This window comes from Papio anubis, chromosome 1 (assembly GCF_008728515.1).
Source record: "Papio anubis isolate 15944 chromosome 1, Panubis1.0, whole genome shotgun sequence".
Taxonomy (NCBI): domain Eukaryota; kingdom Metazoa; phylum Chordata; class Mammalia; order Primates; family Cercopithecidae; genus Papio; species Papio anubis.
In genome coordinates, this window is record NC_044976.1 from 124,193,223 (window position 1) to 124,217,943 (window position 24,721).

The 24,721-nt window shown below is 47.0% G+C and overlaps 3 protein-coding genes across 9 annotated transcripts in view; 2 read left to right on the forward strand and 1 right to left on the reverse strand.

Annotated features, from left to right (window-relative positions):
* S100A13 (S100 calcium binding protein A13) overlaps window positions 1-1,197 on the reverse strand; it is a 16,450-nt gene extending 15,253 nt beyond the window's left edge. Inside the window, exon 1 of the mRNA XM_021923960.2 lies at window positions 915-1,197. Coding sequence (XP_021779652.1) covers window positions 915-1,178 — 264 coding nt within the window. The 5' untranslated portion in view covers window positions 1,179-1,197. The remainder of the gene's footprint in view (window positions 1-914) is intronic.
* On the forward strand, window positions 959-13,039 carry CHTOP (chromatin target of PRMT1). Of its 7 annotated transcripts, XM_021923924.1 has the most exons (7): window positions 1,206-1,320; window positions 3,527-3,608; window positions 5,250-5,403; window positions 6,009-6,092; window positions 9,049-9,235; window positions 10,040-10,177; window positions 11,869-13,028. In XM_021923924.1, the coding sequence occupies exons 2-7, from the start codon at window positions 3,544-3,546 to the stop codon at window positions 12,072-12,074; spliced, it is 834 nt and encodes a 277-aa protein (XP_021779616.1). In that variant the 5' UTR covers window positions 1,206-1,320; window positions 3,527-3,543; the 3' UTR covers window positions 12,075-13,028. The 7 variants fall into 7 exon arrangements, 6 of the variants coding, with proteins under 6 accessions (XP_021779617.1, XP_017802757.1, XP_017802754.1 ...); XM_021923925.1 differs by lacking the exon at window positions 6,009-6,092 and having other exon boundaries at window positions 959-1,320; window positions 11,869-13,039; XM_017947265.2 differs by lacking the exon at window positions 6,009-6,092 and having other exon boundaries at window positions 1,030-1,320; window positions 9,052-9,235; window positions 11,869-12,373.
* An 8,252-nt stretch (window positions 13,040-21,291) lies between these two features.
* On the forward strand, window positions 21,292-24,568 carry SNAPIN (SNAP associated protein). Its single transcript, XM_031653017.1, has 4 exons — window positions 21,292-21,657; window positions 21,910-21,956; window positions 22,216-22,334; window positions 23,942-24,568. Exons 1-4 carry the CDS (start codon window positions 21,515-21,517, stop codon window positions 24,041-24,043), a joined length of 411 nt encoding a protein of 136 aa, XP_031508877.1. The 5' UTR covers window positions 21,292-21,514; the 3' UTR covers window positions 24,044-24,568.
* The last annotated feature ends 153 nt before the right edge of the window (window positions 24,569-24,721 follow it).

Below are 24,721 nucleotides of genomic sequence, written 5' to 3' on the forward strand. Positions count from 1 at the left end.
GAGCCGAGATGGTACCACTACACTCCAGCCTGGGTGATAGAGTGAGACTCCATCTGCAAAAAGAAAAGAAAAGAAGAAAGAAAGAAAGAAAGAAAGAAAGAAAGAAAGAAAGAAAGAAAGAAAGAAAGAAAGAAAGAAAGAAAGAAAGATCCCTTAATTGAGCAGGACACATAGCTCATGCCTATAATCCTAGGACTCGGGAGGCTGAGGTGAGAGGATCACCTGAGCCCAGGAGGTCATGGCTGCAGTGATCCGTGATTGATTGCGCCACTGACTCCAGCTTGGACAACAGAGCCAGACCCCGTCTCAAAACAACAACAACAACAAATCAGAAAGCGAGAAAAGAGAAATCCCTATGTAGGTCTACCACAAAATAAACACGGATGGCAGGTGTGGAGGGAGGACATGGAAGCGCAATCGAGGACGCAAAGGTGCACCCCCCGCAAGAAGGATTAAACAGTATTTAGGCCAAGTTGGGAAGGGGAGGAAGTGAGGAGGAAAACATGGACGGGCGGTGGTGTTGGCCAGCGCAGGATGGGAGAGGAATGTGCTCCCAATACTGGCCTCCTGGGCCTTGGCGGGAGCATTTATGGCACTTTACAACTCTCAGACTGGGCGACCGGCCACGAGGGGAAAACCAGTGCAAATTCCCCAGGCCCAGTTGTCCGGAAGAAGACGAGGCAAGTCCGCGTAAAGATTTTTAGACGGTGTACCTTGACTAAGGAACAGAGGGGCAAGGGAATTCGGAACCCAAATCCCCTCTAAGACCCTGATTACTAACTAGTAACCCAGGAGGTTGCAGCTTAACCACTACGGGAACTTGAAGTCCCGGCACGCCCCGATAGGGCCACTGCCACGCCCCCAGAGGGCGGGGCACTGCTTATACCGCGGAGGTAAAGTTTGCTGAAGTTCACCTTAAGGCTCCGCCTCTGATCCCTGCGCAGGCGTAGCTCAAATCTTTCACGCCCTCTAGTCGTGAGCGGATCTGACGCCTGACGTAATGGAGTAGACGCCATTTTAGCCGGTCCCACAAGCACTGCATGTGGCGGCCATTTTGTTTTGGACACCGAGCCGGAGCTGGCGGCCGCTGCAGACGAAAGGCAAGAAAGGGCAGGCCGGGTGAGCAGACGGATCGGCCGGCTAGACAGCCAACCAGCAACAACGAACTGAGCTCGCATACTACCGCTTACGCATCTGACCAACCGCCCATCTAGCTAACCCGAGCCCCTCCACCGTCAACTCAGGTTCGGCCGGTCCCCGGCCCGCCTGCCGGAGCCGTGGTGGCAGCCCCGGGAGGAGCACTGGCGTCTGTTTCCTTCGGTGAGTTTCTGTAGTGAGAAGGAGCGGGGTGGCGGGGTCTTGGGGAGCGGAAGGGGCTGGCGGACGCGGAAAGGGGGTGGTGGCATGTGGACACAGCTACGGTGTTGGAGCGTGGAGGCCCGGGGGAGGAGGCGGAGCCCTGCGAAGGGGCGGGGGAGGGGCTGAACTGGAACCTGGTGGCGGGACTGATGGAGGTTGGGGTTTGATAGGGATTAAAAGGAAACTTGGGTTGAGCAAAAGTGGAAGTCTTGATAGGGCTTTGAGGATGGTAGGGAGATTAAGAAATACAAGACTTTGAGGAATGTTGGAAATTAATGGCGGCTTTAGGGTTAAGTTTTGTGGAGGGCTCTTTGCGAGCTCATTCCCCAGGTGAATTTAGAAAACCTTTCCTACGCACTCCCCGAGATCATTAGTTTATTGTTACAAAAGTCTCTACTTGATTCTGGAGTTGAAAGCCAATTTTTAAACTAGGCTTTTTTTTTTTGAGACGGAGTGTCGCTCTTTTTGCCCAGGCTGGAGTGCAGTGGCACGATCTCAGCTCACCACAGCTTCCGCCTCCCGAGTTCAAGCGATTCTCCTGCCTCAGACTCCTGAGTAGCTGGGATTACAGCCATGCGCCACTACGCCCAGCTAATTTTGTATATTTAGTAAAGACGGGGGTTTCTCCATGATGGTCAGGCTGGTCTCGAACTCCCAACCTCAGGTGATCCGCCCGTCTCGGCCTCCCAGAGTGCTGGGAAAACAGGCGTGAGCCACCGCGCCCGGCCCTGCCTATATTTTCACTCTAGATCAGTAGTTTTCAACTTTAACTGCACGCTAGAAGCACCTAGGTAGCTTTCCCTCCACCCCACAATTGTTCATTTCCAAACCTCGTTACTAGAGATTGTGGTTTAATTGATCTAGGCCCAGATATCTGTATTTTTTATTTTTTTAATTAATTTATATTTTTATGGAAACGGGGTCTTGCCATGTCGCCCAGGCTGGTCTTGAGCTCTAGGGCTCAAGCATTCCGCCCACCTTGGCCTCCCAAGGTGCTGAGATTACAGGCGTGAGCCACCGCGCCTGGCCTGTCCGGCCCTTTGAAAGCTCCTTGGATAAGTCATATGTAGTCAAGGTTGAAAATGACTGCTCTAGAGAAAAAGCCAAACTCGACCGGGCGCGGTGGCTCACGCCTGTAACCCCAGCACTTTGGGAGGCCCAGGTGGATGGATCGGGTGAGGTCAGGAGCTCAAGACCACCCTAGCCTACGTGGAGAAACCCCGTCTCTACTAAAAATACAAAAACAATTCGCCGGGCGTGGTGGCACGTGCCTGTAGTCCCAGCTACTCAGGAGGCTGAAGCAGGAGAATCGGTTGCACCGGGAGGCAGAGGTTGCAGTGAACCGAGATCGCACCACTGCACTCCAGCTTGGGCGAGAGAGTGAGATTCCGTCTCAAAAAAAAAAAAAAAAAAAAAAGGCCAGACTCCATACTTTGATTGCTAAATTGGGTTCTGCCGTTTTTGAGAATTTCCTGGGTATTTTCTGGGCCTTGGAGTTTGTTTGGGGTTGTTTGTTTGTTTTAAAGAGATGGGGTCTCTCTCAGGCTGGAGTGCAGTGGCATCATCACAGCTCTTTGCAGCCTCCAACCCCTGGGCTCCCCCTGAGTAGCTAGGACCACAGGTGCTGGCCACCATGCACTACTATTTATTTATTTATTTATTTTCTTAGTAGAGACTCGGTCTCACTTTGTTACCCAAGCTGATCTCTTAACTCCTGGCTTCAAACCATCCTGTGCCCTCACCCTCCCAAAGTGTTAGGATTACAGGTGGTGAACCACCATGCCCAGCCACCTTGAAGTTACAGTAATGTGAGGTAACTGCCATAGAAATTTAAGCACTTTTGCACTTTTGCTGGGCGTGGCACCTCATATCTGTGATCCCAACACTGGGAGGCCAAGGTGGGAACATCCTTTGAGGCCAGGAGATTACAGCTTCCGTGACCCACTGCAGCCAAGATCATGCCACTGCATTCCAGCCTGAGTGACAGAGTAAGACCCTCTCTCAAAAAAAAAAAAAGAAAAATTTAAGCACTTGAAATGTGCCCTCATGTGCTCTTAAGTCATCAGTGATAAGGCCTTTTTATTTATTGTTGACTTGGGCCTTGCCACTTATAGAAATGATGTTGTCACTATTGTGATTTGCTCATTTTACGTATTGTCCTTTGTAGATTCTCGGGATTTGAAGATGGCTGCACAGTCAGCGCCGAAAGTTGTGCTAAAAAGCACCACCAAGATGTCTCTAAATGAGCGGTGAGGCAGCCAACAGCAACTTCAGCTCCTTCCTAAGAAAACATTACTTAACTTGGCCCTGGGGTCCAGTGCACAAAGCCAGTTTTAAGCTAAATACCAACAGAAGGCTACAGACCTCTGTTCTTAGTTGCATCTCATGTGGTACACAAAACAAATTGGGCGGTTGTTTCAAAACCCCTTATCAGTAGACTTTTATGTTAAGCTGTCTGAAATATTTATTTGGTGGGATGTATTTTAAAAGACTCCTAACACCCTCCCTTTTCACATTTTTTTACATTGATACAGGGGTCGTGCAGCACGGTAGCATGGTACCCTGGCTACAGTAGGCTTGCTGCCCAGTCCAAGGCCAGCAGTGTTGTGTCTGGCCTGTAAGAGGCAGGTAGCAAGCCATGAATATGTCCAAAGGTCCTTGAATGTCGTTCTTGGGCCTTGTAAGAGGCACTTGCTTTGCTCCATTTCACTTTCTTTCCATTCTGCTTTTAGTTTGGTTTTGTTTTGGATTCTTTTACAGCTAAGTGTTCTTCTCTTCCATTCCATTACACTTCCTTGACAGCAATAATGAGTCTCTTCACGGGCTCATAAATGATCGAACTAATCTAACTTTCAAAAGTAACTACTTGGAGTCAGAAAAAGTGATGATTTGAGACTAAGAAAAGTATTTAAAGGCAGTTTCTATTTCTGACAACTTTGTTCATTAAGAGTCCCTTTGGCTGGGCGCAGTGGCTCATGCCTGTAATCCCAGCACTTTGGGAGGCCAAGGGCGGATCACAAGGTCAGTAGTTCAAGACCAGCCTGGCCAACATAGTGAAACCCTGTCTCTACTAAAAATAGAAAAATTAGCTGGGCGTGGTGGCGCATGCCTGTAATCCCAGCTGCTCGGGAGGCTGAGACAGGAGAATCACTTAAACCCATGAGGCGGAGGTTGCAGTGAGCCAAGATCGTGCCATTGCACTCCAGCCGGGGCAACAGAGAACAGAGTGAGACTCTGTTTCAAAAAAAAAAAAAAAGATTGCCTTTGATCAGTGATTTCATTAAGTTGACTTTAGACCACTGGAATTTACTTAATGTCTATTTTTGCCTCTTCTGAGGCATGTGTGCTTCTCTCCTTATCTCTTTGGCTATAGGCTAATTATTTATGTTTACATAATAATATTTATGTTTGCATGTTACTAAGTGACATATTTTAAAGTGTGATACACTCCTGTAATTTATGAGAGTATGTTAATTGCTGTGAGCTTTGAAGGTGCTCTAGTCCTTCCTCATATTTGGCCTTAGAATGCACCTTGGATCCCCCAAGGTTTAGGCTTTCTTTGTTTGTCTTTGAAACTATATCTTCTGTCTCTTGTCATATCTGCTTATTGCGTGTTTTTCATACCTTCCACCTCTCTAAAAGCCGTTACCTGAGCCCTTGTTATCACTTTTGGTTGAATGTGCTGCACTTAGCTGCATTTCTGAGTTTCTGATTCTTGCAAGTTTGTGGAAACAGAGGAGTCTTTAACCCACATCAGCCTTGATCTAAGTGTACCACTTTACTTAAAAGTTCGTGGGATCTGGAGCTCCTGGTCTAGCAAGCCATGAAAATGCCAATAAATGTTTGTAATAAAGCTTTTATTTAAACATCCATTTTGTTCGACCTTGAAGCTTTACTAATATGCTGAAGAACAAACAGCCGACGCCAGTGAATATTCGGGCTTCGATGCAGCAACAACAGCAGCTAGCCAGTGCCAGAAACAGAAGACTGGCCCAGCAGATGGAGAATAGACCCTCTGTCCAGGCAGCATTAAAACTTAAGCAGGTGAGAGAATGGGTCTTAATGCTCCAGAAGCAGCTGGTGATCTCTGTCAGGGAGTCTACTGAGGCTGTCAGAACGTGATGGATGATTGCAAAGTGGCTCAGGGCAAAAAACTGAAACTTCTCTGGAAGAAAGAGAAGTTCAGAGAATTCCAATTTTGGCAGGTACCAATAAGTAACTTTTTATTGTCTTTCTCTTTTAGGGAGTTTGCCATCTATGTGGCCTGTTTCTGTTACCAATGAGTATTAATCTTTTGTTTTCTGATCTTTAACGCTTAACATAAATTAATGGCTTATTCCACAAAGAAACTTTATTTCAGCTTTAGATAATCTCACAGCATCCTTTACTCTCTGTTAAATGATTTACCCACCAGGGAAATAATTTTATTCTTGTTCCCCTAGTGCAGGGAGTTTGCATGGCGTTAGTCAAAGATTTTCAATGCTAAAATATACAGAGTAGAGTGACCTTCATTTCCACAGCACCTAAAGTTTTACCAGTAAAGTGGAGCAAGAGTACTGAGTAATTTGAGTTAGGGGTTCTCTTTCAAACTTACAGTGAGAGATAATCCTATTCAGACCTGAATAAAACCTACTCTTTATTATTCATAGAATTTATATGCAAGTCCGGACAGTGGCTGTGGAAGGATATGTCCAAGCTGTGGCTGGGCGTCTGGAGGGCGGTGCCATGCAACTGTAAGGGCTTTGGTAGCATTGCATGGCTGTGCATAAATTCAGCAGTTAAATATAACACCCTTACACCCCCACCCTGAACCACTGGGCTCACTGACCAAAAATAAACAAGACTTTCTGCTTCGGCTGTCTTAAGCCTTGGAGTGACTGGATTCCTCCCTGACTCAGGAAAGCAGCAAAAGGCACCACCATTTTCCAAGAGTAAATGGAAATTGCTGAAGATCAGTCTCTGACAGATCATTCCAAAAGACCTTTCAACAAGAAGCTTTAAGTATAGGCTCTGCAGGAAGTAGTCCCGATCCAGAGTAGTAATATTCACTAGAATTTTTTTTTTTTTTTTTTTTTGAGACGGAGTCTCGCTCTGGCGCCCAGGCTGGAGTGCAGTGGCCGGATCTCAGCTCACTGCAAGCTCCGCCTCCCGGGTTCCCGCCATTCTCCTGCCTCAGCCTCCCCAGTAGATGGGACTACATAGAATTTTTTTATGTGGTTTTGTTTTTTTGAGATGAGTCTCACTCTGTCACCCAGCCTGTAGTGCAGTGGCGCAATCTCAGCTCACCCGCAGCCTCCACCTCCCGGGTTCAAGCAATTCTCCTGTCTCAGCCTCCCAAGTAGCTGGAATTACAGGCACCCGCCACCATGCCTGACTAATTTTTGTATTTTTAGTAGAGACGGGGTTTTGCCATGTTGGTTCAAGGCCAGAATGGTCTTGAACTCCTGACCTTAAGTGATCTGCCTGCCTCAGCCTCCCAAAGTGTTTGGATTACAGGCATGAGCCACCGTGCCCAGCCAGAACTTTCTATAACGATGGAAATGTTCTGTGTTTGCTATCTGGTACAGTAGCCACTAGCCACATGTGGCCATTGAAAACTTTAAATGTGACTAGTGCAATTAAGGAGCTTAATTTTTTTTTAATTTAATTTTAGGCCAGGCCTGTAATCCCAGCACTCTGGGAGGCCAAGGCAGGCGGATCACTTGAGGTCAGGAGTTCGAGACCTGCCTGGTCAACACAGCAAAACCCCATCTCTACTAAAAAAAAAATTAGCCGGGCATGGTGAAGCACACCTGTAATCCCAGCTACTCGAGAGGCTGAGGCTGGAGAATATCTTGAACTCAGGAAGTGGAGGTTGCAGTGAGTGGAGATAGCACCACTGCATTCCAGCTTGGGCGACAGTGAGACTCTGTCTCAAGAAAATAAATAAAATTTACTTTTAATTTAGGCTGGGTCTGGTGTCTCACACCTGTAATCCCAGCACTTTGGGAGGCCCAGGCAGGTGGATCACCTGAGGTCAGGAGATCAAGACCAGCCTAGCCAACATGACAGAACCCCATCTCTACCAAAAATAAGCCGGGCGTGGTGACAGCGCCTGTAATCCCAGTTACTCAGGAGGCTGAGGCAGGAGAATTGCTTGAACCTGGGAGACGAAGGTTGCAATGAGCCAAGATCGTGTCATTGCACTCCAGCCTGGGCGACAGAGCGAGACTCTGTCTCAAAATAAAAATAATAATAATTTAAATAGCCACATGTAGCTAGAGGCTGCCTTACGCAGCACAGCTCTAGAGTGAAAACTAAGTGGTAGAATTGACATCCTTAAGTTTCCTGTTAATATTAAAGGCCAGTATTGGTGGCAGTTAAGGATTGGAATGGATAAAGAACTTCCGAGCACTGTACAGTTCTCCCTTTAAAGCACAAAGCTTGGGAAATTAATATATGCAGGATAACTGAATGCAAGAGACTTGTGGAATGCAGTCTGACCTCATAATTGTGTGTTAATCAGGGGAGTAATAGGACAGGCCGTTATGGTTGGTTACACCTACTTATGCTAGATGCATAATGTTTGGAGCCTTTCCCACTGATTAGAAGCGATTTATGATCTTGTGCTAGAAAGTTAACAATAATGCTTCACAGCATGTTTTTTGAGAGGTATGATTAGAAAACACACACACATTGGTAGTCACTTCTGGGTGGAGCCTGAAGAAGCCATAGAACTTACTTTCTTTCATATTGACTGATGACTTTATGGACGATTAGGCTTGCTAGGACCTTGGTTGTGTTCAGGGCTATTGCTGTCCCTTTTTCCTTTGAAGGAATTTAATTCAGATGTAGTCTTAATGGTTTTCTGAGAACAGATTCTTAAAAATACTCTATCTCTGTAGTGTGTCCTTGTCCTCGTATATGGCCCTGAGTTTTGTAATCACCCGAATAATTCTAACATATGTTTGGCTGGCTGGCTGTGGAGATATATTGGAGTTACATGTTTATTTTGAATTTAAGGTCATCATATTGTTTTAAAGGAGCTGTTTGCAAGTGCAGGCATGGAATTAGGGATTTTTAAGAAATGAAAGGAGGTTTGACTTTCTTGTGTTTATTTACATCTTAAGGTAAAAAGTGGACCATCTGGAAATAGATTCCCAGAGGAAAAATGGAGCACACGGGCCTCTTTGAGAAATCAATGTTGTTGTTAAGTGACAAGAACTCAAGTGAACTTGTAATTTAAGTTTTGCCCAGAGTATGATGAACTTCCTGTGGTGTTTGAGTAAGCCTTTGAAGACAGTGGTAGTCCATGGGCAGGTATGAATCAAGTCATATAATCGTCAACCTGTAGTTGAAAAGCAGTACAATCCAGGATTGAACTATAGAATGTTCTTACTGAAACTTAAATTTCAACTGGCAGTGTATGACATACGTAGCCAAACTAGTGAGGTAATTTGTGGAGATGCCCATTTCATGGGACCACCCTTGAGCTTCTTGGAGTTTCTGCTCTGGATCAAAATTCTGCTGCTTGTGTAACATGTTCTGAGGCAAAGGCTTGCTTCTGGTTTGGGATCCTTATGACACCCACAGCAGGTTTATCTCCCTTCACACCAGCATCTCACTTGCTTCTTTTTCTCTGCACTTTGAGTTGCCAAATCCTGTTGGATTGCTTTTTTGATCTCAATCCCCTAACACCTTTTCTTCCAGAAGAGCTTAAAGCAGCGCCTGGGTAAGAGTAACATCCAGGCACGGTTAGGCCGACCCATAGGGGCCCTGGCCAGGGGAGCCATCGGAGGACGAGGCCTACCCATAATCCAGAGAGGCTTGCCCAGAGGAGGACTACGTGGGGGACGTGCTACCAGAACCCTACTTAGGGGCGGGATGTCGCTCCGAGGTCAGTGCTGCGTACCCTGATAATTGTCGGGCCCTACTCCCTTCCCTTTTCTCTTGGGCTGCTTATGGACACGTTCGTTTAACATCTTTAAGCCTGAATTTGTATTAAATAATAACTTGTGAAATCACATATTTTTAATAGTGTTGCATGTCTTTTATCGATACCATTCCTTTTCTGATAATGTGCAATGGTGAGAGGCTATGACCTGCGTAACAACAGGTAATTCATGTCATCTCCATTCCATTTTAAAACACCCTGCTGCTGCTTGAATCAAAGCACATTCAAGTTCTAGAAGTAAGTCAAACGTAAGAAATTTATAGGTCTTTTGACCTGTATCTTAACTCTTTGTTCCTGGTGCTAGTAAAACACTGATACAGCTGGAAAAAGAGGACAAGTTGACCCACAGCACTTACCTATGTATGTTCATTTGGGGCACTCTTGTTCTGTTCCCTGTATAGTTCTTGTTCCTTAGAATAATCTGTTGAGATCAGGAACCATAGCATTTATTTTTAAATTTACCATAATGCTAGGCATCTATCTGATTATTCAGTAGATATTTATTAAATGTATGCACTTACTGATTGAATTAACTCCCAACTTCTTCCAAAAATGGATTTGTGGTCAGACTTGTTGAATTGATTGAATAAAGAGTAGCTTAATCTATTTGCAGTATGCAGCTTGCCCCAACCAACCGAAAAACTAACTGAATTACCCTCATTTAACCCTCACCGCCTTCCTTTGGTTAGAATCTACTTTGTGTCTCTTGGATTTACCTGCATATACATTGTATGCCTCCTCTCCAAGGTCAAAACCTGCTCCGAGGTGGACGAGCCGTAGCTCCCCGAATGGGCTTAAGAAGAGGTGGTGTTCGAGGTCGTGGAGGTCCTGGGAGAGGGGGCCTAGGGCGTGGAGCTATGGGTCGTGGCGGAATCGGTGGTAGAGGTTAGTCAGCTACCAACTTCAGAGAGTAGCTCCCCTTTACTTTCCTCCCTTAAAAACTCAGAGCCACCTTTCTGCACAGCTTCAAGTCATAGGCAGGCTTCTTTGTTTGTCTTGTTTTGTTATTTGAAACTGGCTTATTTTTCAAATTGCCATGCTGGTAGTGCAAAAGTCTCATGATTTTTCCAAGAATCAATCAAGTGCATATTATAGAGCCAGATTATACACCATCTTCCTCCAGGCTCTTGCAAATTTAACTTGTACAGTTGAAAATACCCCTCAAAATGGTCAGTTTAGGTTTTACCTTTCTCTGCCCCTGCCCCACCACACACCACCATGTAGCTCCAGATCCTGGTTTGAGTCACATGAGAATATAGAAGAGAGAGAGGTACAAAGGTGAAGCAGAGTTAAGAGGGTGGTGAGACTTGGAGCTGGGCATTGGCTCTGAAACCAGATAAATTCAGTGTCACATTTTTGCCTGTGGAGAACCAGAGATGACTTTTTTTGCTCAAGGTAGAGAGCAAGATGGAATTATCATCAGTTAACTAACTGGCTCTTGTTGATAATCTTGCCTTTGAAATTTATTGAAGTCTGTCTTGTGACCTCATGACCCAGATTGGCAAAGAGTTGAATGGTGTTGCTGCTGTTAATACTAAATCTCATGGGAGCCTTCTGGTTCAGAGCTTACTGGAAAACTTCCAACAACACCTGTCCAGGAAAAAAAACACTACTGTAGCCCCTGTGTATATTTGCTTTGGTTCTCTTAAAAGGTGTCTTGGGTCTTCCATAACTTCTGACCTTGAAGTTGCCAAGGAATAATAACTTTTCTAAGTTGATAACCAGGGGCTTGTTTTCTTCTCTCCCATTATATGATACTTGGCTTACTGAGTGAAGTGCAAGCTAGTTTGGGTTTCAGGATGAAATAACATATTTCCAAATTATCTTGACTTGGATTCTGATAGAGAGACATCACGAGGGTGGCAGAGACTAAAATAACTTTTCAAAAAGCTGAGTTTGTTTTGTTAACTGAATTCAGACTACTCAGATAACCACAATTGTCAGTTGTCATAAGGTAACTAGAATTAGAGGTAGAAATAGCTAGGACAACTCAAAATATTTTTTCAAATCTCCCCTACATTGTTCCTATGTCAGAAAAACTCAGTCTCCTGACACATGAGGTCAGTTAGCTCATTAGACTTGATAAGCTTAAGGAAAGATGAGATGACTTTCCAGAAGGGTCTCCAGTAAACTTAATTTGAAAACTGTCTTATCTTCACACCCCTCATTCTCTGTGCCCTTGTTACCACCTCTCTATCTTACTAAATGGGGTTATCTATCACGTATTTTAATTACAAACTTAGTGAATCTCAAATATTAGGTAATTTTATCTTAGGATCGATTAAGGTTTTTTAAAATTACAGTTGTCAGTTAATTATTTTCCTTTATTGATAGAATAAAAATGGTTAAAATAGCATTTAGAGATGATCATGTGATAGAGGATTCATTATGTGTGCTTTCCATGTGTTGCTTTCTACCCAGTGTGTTTCCTGTTTTTCCAGATTTCTCCTCTTTGCCCTGCCCTTCAGCTTTTCTCAGCTAGGCCCCACTGCTCTAAGGGGCATTTACTGCAGCACCTATTAAACTTACTTGTAACTGTCTCTCTCTTTTTTTTTTCCCCCCCCCCTTTGGGCTAGGTCGGGGTATGATAGGTCGGGGAAGAGGGGGCTTTGGAGGCCGAGGCCGAGGCCGTGGACGAGGGAGAGGTGCCCTAACTCGCCCTGTATTGACCAAGGAGCAACTGGACAACCAATTGGATGCATACATGTCGAAAACAAAAGGACACCTGGATGCTGAGTTGGATGCCTACATGGCGCAGACAGATCCCGAAACCAATGATTGAAGCCTGTCCACCCTCCCATGAGAGACTCTTGTTAGTCAACACATCTGTAAATAACCTTGAGATAACAGATGAGAAGAAATCTGACTGATGCTGGACGGACCTATCACAATAGGTTGTGGACTTACTTGCCACCAGCTTGTGCATTTAGTGTGTTACTTTTTGATACTGTGTTGTATGAAACCCTTTTGTCCTTTAATTTGGTTTTTTGTTTTTGTTTTTGTTTTTTTGGAGGGGGGGGGGTTCCCCTCCTTTGCCCAGACTTCTCTTTGAACACAAATGCATTAGCCTTGTGGCTAGAACATCCTCTTCCTCTGTCTCCCCTCACTTGTCATATGCTATGACATGCTAACATTTCTTTTGTTCATCTCTGTTGCCCCCACAGAAAGATGCCAGAAAAACCGGTCAGTGTTCCTCCCTGATGCTTAGGTTTCTGAGATAGGGTTCTGTTACATCCTCTTTGATAGCCTATTTAAAATATTTAGAAAGTCTGGAGCTCAAAAATGCATTCTTCCACATTGATAATTTAGTAAACTGAGAACATTGACATCACTACAGGGCAGCATAAGAGGTTGCTTACCTGTGGTAGCAGCTCTGATTTGATTGAAGTTGCTGTCATGTACATTGACACCACATATACCATAACCAGCGTGCTGGGTTGAATTGCACTTTCTACCCTTGTATGAGATTTACAAACTTTTCTCCAGGGTGTGTATCATGGCCAGAGGGATACTATAGGGTTGGTTTATACTGCAATATAGAGGAAGAAGCCATTTGATTTGGTAGGTGTGTCAGAAGGAAGAATGATGGCAGACGAACTGCTGGAAGAGGTCAGAAGATACCCATGCTAAAATGCAATTATATCCTCATGTTTTATCGCAAACTAATTTTGGACTTTCCCACTCATTAGCTTTGTTTCACCTTTATTTCCCTTGAAGATTCAATTAAGTTCAACCATATTCTATCAACTGTTCCAGTTGCAGTAGAATCTTGTATTTCTGGTTCATTATAACAAATCGTTTGCTCAGATCCACCCAGGACTCTCTTTATTTGGGGTGCCTCAAAATGCCATGGCTACTTTAATGATGTCTTTTTTTACTTTTTCTTTTTTTGTGACAGAGTCTCGCTCTTGTCACCAGGCTGGAGTGCAGTGGCGCGATCTTGGCTCACTGCAACCTCCAACTCCCTGGTTCAAGCGATTCTCCTGCCCCAGCCTCCCAAGTGGCTGTGACTACAGACGTGCCACCACACCCAGTTAATTTTTGTATTTTTAATAGAGACAGGGTTTCACCATGTTGGCCAGGATGGTCTTGATCTCTTGACCTGGTGATCCGCCCGCTTCAGCCTCCCAAAGTGCAGGGATTACAAGCGTGAGCCACTGCACCCAGCCACTTTAATGATGTCTTGATATACCCCTTGTGTGGTCGAGAGTCTCTTTCTTCCTACTTGCGTTAAAATTCTGGAGAGCCTGTGGCTTTGAGCAGAAGGTGAAGAATTTGACTTCCTCAGAGCTCTGCAGAAATAATACCATGCCCACAAAAACTCGAGGAGGATTGTCTTGGGCAACATTCTGGGCCCTTGGGCCCTGGCACATACTTCCCTTTTTCCCTGTGTTGCGGAAGAGAAAAGAACCTGGTAGCGCCCAGCCAAGCCAGTTGTCATTGGGCTGCCTTTCACTCTAACCTGCTAGGACGTTGTACTTGGGACTGGGAAGGAAATTTTGGTCAGGACAACCCAAACTTGAATCCTGACTGTGATGTGGGGTGTCTGAAGGTGCTAAGGGAGATGGGCAGTGGGGGTCTAGCAGAAGGCTACAGGTTGGACAGTGACTGCAGAACTGAACCCCCAGTTCAGCTCCCTCTGCCTTTTCCAGTGCTAAAGCACGACGACTTCCCCTTCCCCGACAACCCCAACAAGTGCAAAACGCCAGGCTCCCTCCCACCCCAGAGGAGACTGATGCTTAAGAGTTCTGAATGAAGGAGGTGACTGCCATAGCCTAGGCTTCCATCTCTACCTCCTCTATGTCCTTCCTACCTCATGAAAGAGTTTATCCCCAAATTGCCCCTCAGTGGGGCACAGGAAACTCTCCTATCAGCCGAGGGTCCTCCAGCCCCACCTACTGCTTGCTACAGTTCCCAGGGTCTCTTGAGGCCTGTGTCCCTGTCATCCTCAGTCACTGGTTGTGTGGGACAAGGTGAGTAAACCTGAACACCTCTGGGTCAGCCTTTCATTCAGCTGCCATGTGCTGACGGCTTGCCATACCAACGAAGGCATCCTTTGTAAGGTTGGGAGCACAGGGAAGAGGTCGATGAGCTGGATCTTGTAAGACGGGAAAGTATAGAGAAAAGAATACACCAAGCAGAGGGAACCAAGTGTAAAGGTACACTGCTGAAAGAACACCTGAGGCTGGGCGCGGTGGCTCATCCCTGTAATCCTAGCACTTTGGGAGGCTGAGGCGGGCACATGACCTGAGGTCAAGAGTTCGAGACCAGCCTGACCAACACAGAAACTCCCATCTCTACTAAAAATATGAAATGAGCTGGGCATGGTGGCACATGCCTGTAATCCCAGCTACTCAGCTACTCGGGAGGCGGAGGTTGCAGTGAGCTGAGATTGCGCCATTGCACTCCAGCCTGGGCAACGAGAGCGAAACTCCGTCACAAAAAAAAAAGGTTCTGCTACTATGGCTAGCTCCATGGACCCAGCAGGGATTAGGGTAGAGGCTCCCACTTATGCCTGGGTGGGCTCTCCCACCTACATCACACCCTGGCTAGTGACCCAGTCAGGTGTGCTGGGGACTCTGGCTGACCACCTGTTCCAGGGGCAAGGAAGGAAGGAGAGGGGAGCATTGTGAAGCAGGGCAGGATGACTCCTGAGGGTGGAGACTGAGGCCCTGGACAGCTCTGGGACCCTTAATGGTGGCAGCAGCCCCCAGTCATAGGCCTCAAACTGTGTGGGCAACCTGGGACAGCTAAGATCCCCCTGAGGTCTCTTTAAAGGATTCACTAAATGCTCCATTTAGGCTTGGTTTTGGGGTTTTTTTTTTGTTTTTTGTTTTTTGTGGTTTTTTTTGGAGTCTCGCTCTGTCGCCGGGCTGGAATGCAGTGGTGCAATCTCTGCTCACTGTAAACTCGCACTCCCTGGTTCAAGCAATTCGGCCTCAGCCTCCCGAGTAGCTGGGATTACAGGCATGCACCACCACGCCCAGCTAATTTTTGTATTTTTAGCAGAGACGAGGTTTCACCATGTTGGCCAGGATGGTCTCGATCTCCTGACCTTGTGAGGATTACAGGCATGAGCCACCATGCCGGGCGATTTAGTTTCTTACCCTTTAGTGTAAGTGATTATCAGCTCAAGATTTAAACATATCCATGAGGAGATGGGAGAAGGGGTTCCCTCAGAAAGTCCTAAAACTTTCCTCTGGAATTTTTTTTTTTTGGACAGGAACTCCTGACCTTAGGTGATCTGCCCACCTCAGCCTCCCAAAGTGCTGGGATTACAGGCGTGAGCCACCGCACCCAGCCTCCCCTTTGGATTTTAATTCAAAGCATATACTCTCAAGTTTAATTTCAAGAGGAAAGCCAGTTCAGACAACAGAGAAGAGAAAGGAGATGGGGGAAAGGTAGACGGGAAAGATAAAAGAAGAAAGGCCCCTAATGTTTTCCTCAGCACTTCCAAGGCAGGACCTCGCCTTCAGCCTCTGACCCTTTTGTGATAAGCAGGAGTCCTAGGGTCTGGCCAGATATTCACCCATGGGGGATGTGGGGGGATGGCAGCTCTCCAGGAGCACCAGTTAAGATAGCTAGAACCACAGACCTGACTGCCTGCCCTAACCCCTCCCAGCTCCCGCCGCTACTGCTGCCCCTCCGGTTCTTCCAGTGAAGCATGGTAAGGCTCCCCAAACAGAGGTTTGGCCTCCCAGAAAGCAGGATGAACCAGGAATATCCTCATCCCTATCCTTTGGAGCTCACAGAGGCCCAAAGAAGTCTGACTCTCAGGTCTTCCTCCCCAGTTAAAGGTATTACCAGACACCATTCTGTGAACCCTCTCTCCCACAAGAAAGGCCTCCTTCTAAGTCCCACCCAGGCTCTACAGAGGGTGCAGGTTGCGGGTGGCCTCCAGGCAGAGGGCACTATGTGTACTGCCTGAGAGTATAGCATGTTCCCGCAGAGCTTCCACATGGGCCTACCCCAGAACCCACCTTGAGGTAGCCAGCAAGAAGGCAGTTCAACCTAAGCATGGGCAGAACAGAGTCAGAAGAGAGGGTCTGAGAGGTAGGGAAGAGCCAGCGCTTCCAGGAGATGAGAAGAGACCTAAAGTCTAGAACAGAAAGGCTTGTAGTCACTGAAATCCCAAAAGCACCCAACTCATCACCCCAAGATTTTATATATATATATAATCTTGATTTTATATATATATATAAAATCTTGATTTTATATATATATATATAAAATCTTGATTTTATATATATATATATATTTTAAAAATCTTGATTTTATATATATATATATATTCAACAATGTCTGGATCTCAGACCTGGTGGCTAGGGCTCTTCCCTATGTACTCTAACTCTAGGAGTAACAGCTGCTCCTAACATCTGCTCTTCCTATGTGCTTTAGAGTTCTCTCTGCTTATTAGCCAATTCCTCATTACTCCAATCCCCCGTTATCAACTAGAGTTGATAATTCTTTACAGTAAACTCTCCCTGTTGATACTGTGTCATTTGTCTCTCTTGATTGGACCCTGACATACAAACAGCATAGTGGTTGTATGTGCAGTAGTTGGTTGGGAAGGGGCGTTCTTAGGACCTATATCTTCAGTCTCTCTGGAAAAGCCAAGGCCTGGAGGAGGGCGGGCCACAGCTGTATGATACAGGTGAAGGCAGGGAGGAAGGGGGTTTTGTGCTGAATACCTTGGGCCTAGAGTGTGATACATGTTTAGAGAATGAAAAATTACACTAGCACTGGCCTTCAACCTATTATCAAACTTCAAGGATTCTTCAAGACCCTTGCCCAGTTTTCCTCACAAGTGTCCCAGGAACAAAGGAGAGAGTCTAAAATTCCTTTCAGCACTAATTTTCTCTAAGCAGGTGTATTATGAAATCTGACTGGTATTTTAGAATGCAGACTGACCTGGAATATACAGACTACAGGCAAGAAGATCAGGAGGCCTTTGCAATAGACCCCATGAGAGATAAAGGTCAAGAAAAAGGAAAGCATAAAAACAAAACACATGCTTTTCCTCAGAGAACCAGCCTTTGAAGTCAGATTACTAGATAACCATACTAAAAAAATTATTTGTTGTTGCTGGGCACGGTGGCTCACGCCTGTAATCCCAGCACTTTGGGAGGCCGAGGCGGGTGGATCACCTAAGGTCAGGAGTTTGAGACCAGCCTGGCCAACATGGTGAAACCCCGTCTCTACTAAAAATACAAAAATTAGCCAGGCGTGGTGGCAGGCGCCTGTAAGCCCAGCTACTCAGGAGGCTGAGGCAGGAGAATTGCTTGAACTCGGGAGGCAGAGGTTGCAGTGAGCCGAGATTGCGCCACAGCACTCCAGCCTGGGCAACAAGAGTGAAACTCCATCTGGAGGAAAAAAAAAAAAAAAAAAAAGCTAGGCATGGTGGTGGGCGCATGTAATTCCAGCTACTCGGGAGGTTGAGGCTGGAGAATCACTTGAACCCGGGAGGTGAGCGGAGATCACACCCCTGCACTTCAGCCCAGGCAACAAAGCAAGACTCTTTTTTTTTTTTTTTTTTTTTTTTTGAGACGGAGTCTTGCTCTGTCACCCAGGCTGGAGTGCAGTGGCCGGATCTCAGCTCACTGCAAGCTCCGCCTCCCGGGTTTACGCCATTCTCCTGCCTCAGCCTCCCGAGTAGCTGGGACTACAGGCGCCCGCCACCTCGCCCGGCTAAGTTTTTGTATTTTTAGTAGAGACGGGGTTTCACTGTGTTAGCCAGGATGGTCTCGATCTCCTGACCTCGTGATCCGCCCGTCTCGGCCTCCCAAAGTGCTGGGATTACAGGCTTGAGCCACCGCGCCCGGCCAGCAAGACTCTTAAAAAAAAAATTTTTTTTTGGTTGTTTATCTGAAATTCAAATTTACCTGGTGTCCCAAATGTTTTGTTTATTCTGTTTGCTAAATCTGGTATTAGGGAGCATTTAATCTAAAGAGTTGAAGAGGCACCTGAAAGGACAGTGGCCTAACCCAAGGGCTTCTTGTGCAAACAGTGGACCATCAACCTCCAAGGCCCTTTCCCAGCCCAGGTCAACACCTGTTTTCTCTCTCCAGTACAAGCCTTAGAGATTTCAACACTTTTCCATTCCTCTTCAACACTGTCACCACTCTCTCCCCTGGGCTTCCTTTTCCCAAGGCCCAACTATGAAGCAGGTTGCAGTTGCCTTGCCACTTACTCCCAAAATAAGCTCCTAGCCTCTCACAAGAGCGTTACTCTAATCACCAGAGAGGAAGATACAGGGACACAAGCGTAATCAACGACAAAAAGTGTATAAGGTTGTTTTTGGGGTGTGTGTGTGTGTGTCTGTGTGTTTTAGACAGAATCTTGCTCTTTCACCCAGGCTGGAGTGCAGTGGCATGATCACAGTTCACTGCAACCTCTACCTCCCAGGCTCAAGCGATCCTCCCACCTCAGCCTCTCGAGTAGCTGGAACTACAGGTGTGTGCCACCATGCCCAGTTATTATTTTTTTAATCAAGTTTTTTGTAGAGATGGGAGTCCCCCTGTGTTGCACAGGCTGGTCGTGAACTCCTGGCCTCAAGCATTCCTCCCGCCTCAGCCTCCCAAAGTGCTGGGATTACAGGCGTGAGCCATCCCACCCAGTGTAAGTGTATAAGATTTTACAAGTTATCACAGTTGGGGCTGGGCTTGGTGGCTCACACCTGTAATCCCAGCACTTTGGGAGGCCGAGGTGGGAGGACCGCTTGATCCAGGAGTTCAAAACCAGCCTGGGCAACAAAGAGAGGCCTCGTCTCTACAGAAAATTAAAAAAAAAAGTTATCATAGTTGGGGTCTCAGGTTTAGAGCTGCTGACCACCAAATCTCACAGTGATTCAAATGCCTTATCTTCCTTTATTACTGAAGATGAAGCTTGAGGTTGAACATTCTGGTGCCTATTTATCACTATGGATGCCTTTGCCTGTCCTCAGAAGCATTTCTGCACATACATCCTTCCCCATGGCCTAGGGAATTGGGAGCCACTGGAACACATTAGAGCCTAGGAGACAGATGTAAATTATCTGGAAAGCCATGAAAAACCACACCGAATCCAAAAGGAATCATTGTCTTCATAAGCCTCAGGGAAAAAGAAAACCAGGGAAGGTTGTCTTGAGGCCAGGAGTTCGAGAACAGCCTGGGCAACATAGGGAGACCCTGTCTCTACCAAAAAATTTTAAAAATTAGCCAAGCGTGGGGGCAGGTGACTGTAGTCCCAGTTACTTAGGAGGCTGAGGCAGGAGGATGGCTTGAGCCCAGAAGTTTGAGGTTACAGTAAGCTATGATAGCATCACTGCACTCCAGCTTCAGCAACAGAGTGAGTACTTGTCTCTAAAAATGAAAGGAAAAAAGTGAACTAAGGAAACTTTAAAATTTATTTTTATTTTTTGAGACAGGGTCTCACCCTGTCACCCAGGCTGAAGTGCATGCAGTGCCACGATCTTGGCTCACTGTAGCCTCAACTTCGTGGGCTCAAGGTCCTCCTACTTCAGCCTCCCAAGTAGCGGGGACCATGGCTGTGAGCCACCATGCCTGGCTAATTTTTTATTTCCTGTAGAGACAGGGTCTCACTAGGTTTGTTGCCCAGACTGATCTTGAACTCCTGGGCTCAGGTGATCCTCCTGCCTCAGCCTCCCAAAGTGCTGGGATTACAGGAGTGAGCCACCATGCCCAGCCTGCATGTTTATATTATTCAACCTTAAAAAGGAATGAAATTTGGATACATGCAGTTTTGTACATATTTAATGCCATTAAAAATATACTCTTTAGAAATAGACCAGGCATGGTGGCTTACGTCTGTAATCCCAACACTTTTGGAGGCTGAGGTGGGAGGATCACCTGAGCCCAGGAGTTCCAGACTAGTCTGGGCACCAAACATAGTGAGATCTCTTCTCTACAGAAAATAAAAAATTAATCAGGCATGGTGGCTAACACTTCTGGTCCCTGCTACTTGGAAGGCTGAAGTAGGAGGACCTCTTGACCCCTGGAGGTGAAGGCCACAGTGAGCCAAGATCGTGACACTGCACTTCAGCCTAGGCGACAGAGAGAGACCCTGTCTTAAAAACAACCAACCACAAAAAACTCTTTAGAAACAGAAAACATTATTATGAATATAATGTGGTTTTCTCATAAAGTTTTTTGGTTTTGGTTTGTTTTCGTTTGTTTTTTTTTTTTTTTTTTTTTTTTTGAGGTGGAGTCTCTCTGTCGCCCAGACTGGAGTGCAGTGGCGCCGACCTCGCTCACTGCAACCCTGCCTCGGGTTCAAGCTGCTCCTCCTGTCTCAGCCTCCCAAGTAGCTGGGATTACAGGCACCCGCCACCACGCCCGACTATCTCATAAAGTTAACATGGGAAGGCTATGGACAACTGGAAGTTATTCGTGTTTATTTTCACCTTTGGAGAAAACAAAAGAGCCTGACTTCAGGCCGGGCGCTGTGGTTGCTCATCCTCAGCACTATGTGCCGAGACGGTGACACGAACAAGAGAATATCCTGCTAACATCAGAAACCCCCTCGGCTTCAATAACACAAAAATCACAGGAGGGCTTGAAGGGAGGCTGAGGCAGGAGAATGCAGCAAACCTGAGACAGTTGCAGTGAGCTGAGATCCTGCCATCAGCCCAGCTCAGACAGAGCGATTCGCTCAAAAAACAAAAAGTATCCACTCCAAAACTGGTTCCTTTCTACAACCTGACCTTTGAGGATTTCTTTTTTTTTTTTTTTTTTTTTTTGAGACGGAGTCTCGCTTTCTCTGTCCCCAGGCTGGAGTGCAGTGGCCGGATCTCACCACTGGGTAAGTTCAGCCCCCGGGTTCACCATTCTCCAGCCTCAGCCTCCCGAGTAGCTGGGACTACAGGCTCTCGCCACCACCGCTAGTTTTTGTGGCCATTTCTTAATAGAGACGGGGTTTCACCTGTTAGCTGTGGGATGGTCTCACCTCCTGACCTTGATCCGCCCGTCTCGGCCTCCCAAAGTGCTGGGATTACAGGCTTGAGCCACCGCGCCCGGCCCGAGGATTTTCAAGACCAGCCACAAGGCCTCTACTCCTAGGGCCTGGCCCTCCTCCCCGCCCGGCTCGCTCCAGACTCCATTTCCCAGAAACCCCAGTGCCTTGGTGGAGACAGCATTTTCCGGACGCCCCCTCGCGGGGCAGTGCGGCGCGGCTCCGGTTCCCGGCGGCCCTCGCGGCAGGTTCCGGGCGTCAGGACAGTTCGTGATGGCGGGGCCTGGTTCTGCCGCTGTGTCGGGGGCAGGGACACCGGTGGCGGGGCCCACAGGCCGCGACCTCTTCGCCGAAGGGCTGCTGGAGTTCCTGCGACCAGCTGTGCAGCAGCTCGATTCTCACGTGCACGCCGTCAGGTGCCCGGGAGGGAAGTTGGGGGCGGGACCTGTCTCTCTGGCTTTGTAGGGGCGGGGCCAAGAAAGTGTTCTAGCTGGGAGTGGGCATAAATTTAGGAAACTGATTCGAGGCGGGGAGGACAGGCGGAAGGCCGCAGGTGGAGGGTTCAGCGGAGGCTGGCTTCTTTGAGTACTTGGTAAATACGTAGGGGGGAGTTCGTTTCCTGAGCTCCGGTAACTGCCTGACCGTGTAGGCCTTGTACCTCTTTGCAGAGAGAGCCAGGTAGAGCTCCGGGAACAAATTGACAACCTAGCCACAGGTGAGTGAGCATCCCTGTGTACCCGGAACCCTTCAGCCCACTTTCAGGACCTTAGGTTTTTGCCAACTCCTGGGCTGGGTTTCTATCGCTTGCTTCCAGGGCATCAGGGCTGCCAAAGGACTCCTCCTTTCAGGGATGTCTTAAATCTCTAATGGCTGTGGCCCGTTTGGGTGCAAGTGTTTTCCCTCCCGTTACCAGCCTGCTTTCCCTCAGAACAAGAGATGAGCCATTAGATCTTAGCTGCACCTTGCATCCCCAGAACTGTGCCGCATCAATGAGGATCAGAAGGTGGCCCTGGATCTTGACCCGTATGTTAAGAAGCTACTTAATGCCCGGCGACGCGTTGTCTTGGTCAACAACATTCTACAGAATGCTCAGGTAAAAGAATATCATACCTGTGATTCTTTGCCCTTTTTTGTAAGTCCTCAACACAGTGAAAGCCGCTGTAATTTTAAAACAGCGAAAAGGAAATTCACTTCTCTCAGTACTTGGAAAATACCTAGGAGAATTCGTCTTATTCTCAGTATTCAGTTGCTGCCATTTACATTCTTTTGTGTGTGTATGTGATGATCTCCCTCTGTCACCCAGGCTGGAGTGCAGTGGCTCAATCTCAGCTCACTGCAACCTCTGCCTCCTGGGCTCAAGCAATTCTGCCTCAGCCTCCTAAGTAGCTAGGACTACAAGCGTGCACCACAACGCCCAGCTAATTTTTGTATTTTTTTCTAGTAGGTAGGGTTTTGCCATGTTGCCCAGGCTGGTCTGGAACTCCTGGGCTCAAGTGAGCTTTCCACCTCGGCCACCCGAAGTGCTGGGACTACAGGAGTGAGCCGCCACACCTGGCTATTTATTTTTATGAGACAAGGTCTGTCACCCAGGATGGAGTGCAGTGATATGATCACGGCTCACTGCAGCCTCTACCTCCCAGGTTCAAGCCATCCACCCACCTCAGCCTCCTGAGTAGTTGGGACTACAGGCATGCACCCCCATGTCCAGCTAATTTTTGTATTTTTTTCTAGAAACAGGGTTTCACCATGTTACCCAGGCCGGTCTGAAACTCCTGCACACAAGTGGTCCACCTGCCTGGGCCTCCCAAAACTCTGGGATTACAGGTGCGAGCCACTGAACCCGGCCTGCCTGGCCTTTTTTCTTTTTTTTTTAATAAAAAGACAGGATTGGCCAGGTGAGGTGGCTCATGCCTGTAATCCCAGCACTTTGGGAGGCCGAGGCGGGCAGATCACCTGAGGTCGGGAGTTTGAGACCAGCCTGACCAACATGGAGAAACCCCGTCTCTACTGAAAATACAAAATTAGCTGGGTGTGGTAGCACATGCCTGTAATCCCAGCTACCAGGGAGGCTGAGGCAGGAGAATCACTTGAACATGGGGGACGGAGGTTGTGGTGAGCTGAGATCGCACCATTGTACTTCAACCTGGGCAACAAGAGCAAAACTCCGTATCAAAAAAAAAGGATCTTACTATGGTGCCCAGGCTGGTTTCGAACTCCTGGGCTCAAGTGATCTTCCTGCCACTTCCTCCTAAAGTGCTGGGATAGACATGAGCACCATGCCTGGACTATTTTTTTTTTTGAGACGGAGTTCTCCCTGTCACCCAGACTGGAGTGCAGTGGCCAGTGGCGCGATCTCAACTCACTGCAACCTCCACCTCCCAGTTTCATGCGATTCTCCTGCCTTAGATTACAAGCACCCGCCACCATGGCCAGCTAATTTTTTTGTATTTTTAGTAGAGACAGGTTTTACCATATTGGTCAGGCTGGTCTTGAACTCCTGACCTCAAGGTAATCCACCCGCCTCAGCCTCCCAAAGTGTTGGGATTACAGGTGAGCCACCATGCCCCACCTACATTCTTATATATGCTTTAGAAGACTGACTTTGAGGTAGACCAAGCCCGATATTTTTCAGCACCTAGTTCACTTATACTCTAAAGCCTTTCACAGTGGTTAAGATTCCAAACCTCCCTTGTCTTGCAGGAACGACTGAGGCGGCTAAACCACAGTGTTGCCAAGGAAACAGCCCGCAGGAGAGCAATGCTGGATTCGGGAATTTACCCCCCTGGCTCCCCAAGCAAATAACAGATGAGCCTATGGACTCAGTAGCGCAAGTACTGTTCCCAGCTGCCTTGTTTCGACAGACATGCAAAGATCCTAGGAGACAGTCCCCTTAGACCTTCAGACATTTAAAAAGGCAGCTGTATGGGTTGTTTGAAGCACTTTGTCTTACTCATTTATGTAGGGGCCCCAGGAAAGCTACACACAGCCAGAATGAGGTTCCCAAAGGACTTACGTTAATTATGGCTCTTGCTTCCTTTCACAAATGAGCAGAGGCCTCTACTTTTTTTTAACCTGCATACTTGAGGCTTACCTTCTTCAGGCCTAGTTAACCAGAGGGGCTTCCTTTGTTACATGCCTAGTTACATGGGCCTGGGCAGCATGTCCTCTACCTGTGACTTCTCATTTTCCTGTTTACACTGGGGATTTGGAGAGGGCAGGCAAAGTCAAAGTGAATGACCTCTGTCCACCCAGTTTTTTATTGCACTGGCTTCAATACAGTAGCAGTATTGATAGAATCATTTTATTCAATAAATACTTAAAACGGTATTCTAGTTTACTCTGGTATATGGAAAGGTTCTAGGAGTTTGTACTTTAATTCAAAGACAGCTTCAAATTGTGATCTGAGTATTTATAATTAAAAGACTCAAATACTATTTTCAACGCAAGAGTATACAAAGCAAAAAGAAGCAAAAAAGGTTG

Excerpts from the sequence above, each read along its gene's own strand:
- CHTOP (XM_021923924.1), top strand. The coding sequence starts at position 3,544 with ATGGCTGCACAGTCAGCGCCGAAAGTTGTGCTAAAAAGCACCACCAAG. Across the intron at positions 3,609-5,249 it reads AAGATGTCTCTAAATGAGCG|CTTTACTAATATGCTGAAGA; the intron begins GTGAGGCAGCCA and ends TCGACCTTGAAG. Across the intron at positions 9,236-10,039 it reads GGGCGGGATGTCGCTCCGAG|GTCAAAACCTGCTCCGAGGT; the intron begins GTCAGTGCTGCG and ends CTCCTCTCCAAG.
- SNAPIN (XM_031653017.1), top strand. The coding sequence starts at position 21,515 with ATGGCGGGGCCTGGTTCTGCCGCTGTGTCGGGGGCAGGGACACCGGTG. Across the intron at positions 21,658-21,909 it reads TCTCACGTGCACGCCGTCAG|AGAGAGCCAGGTAGAGCTCC; the intron begins GTGCCCGGGAGG and ends ACCTCTTTGCAG. Across the intron at positions 22,335-23,941 it reads ACATTCTACAGAATGCTCAG|GAACGACTGAGGCGGCTAAA; the intron begins GTAAAAGAATAT and ends CTTGTCTTGCAG.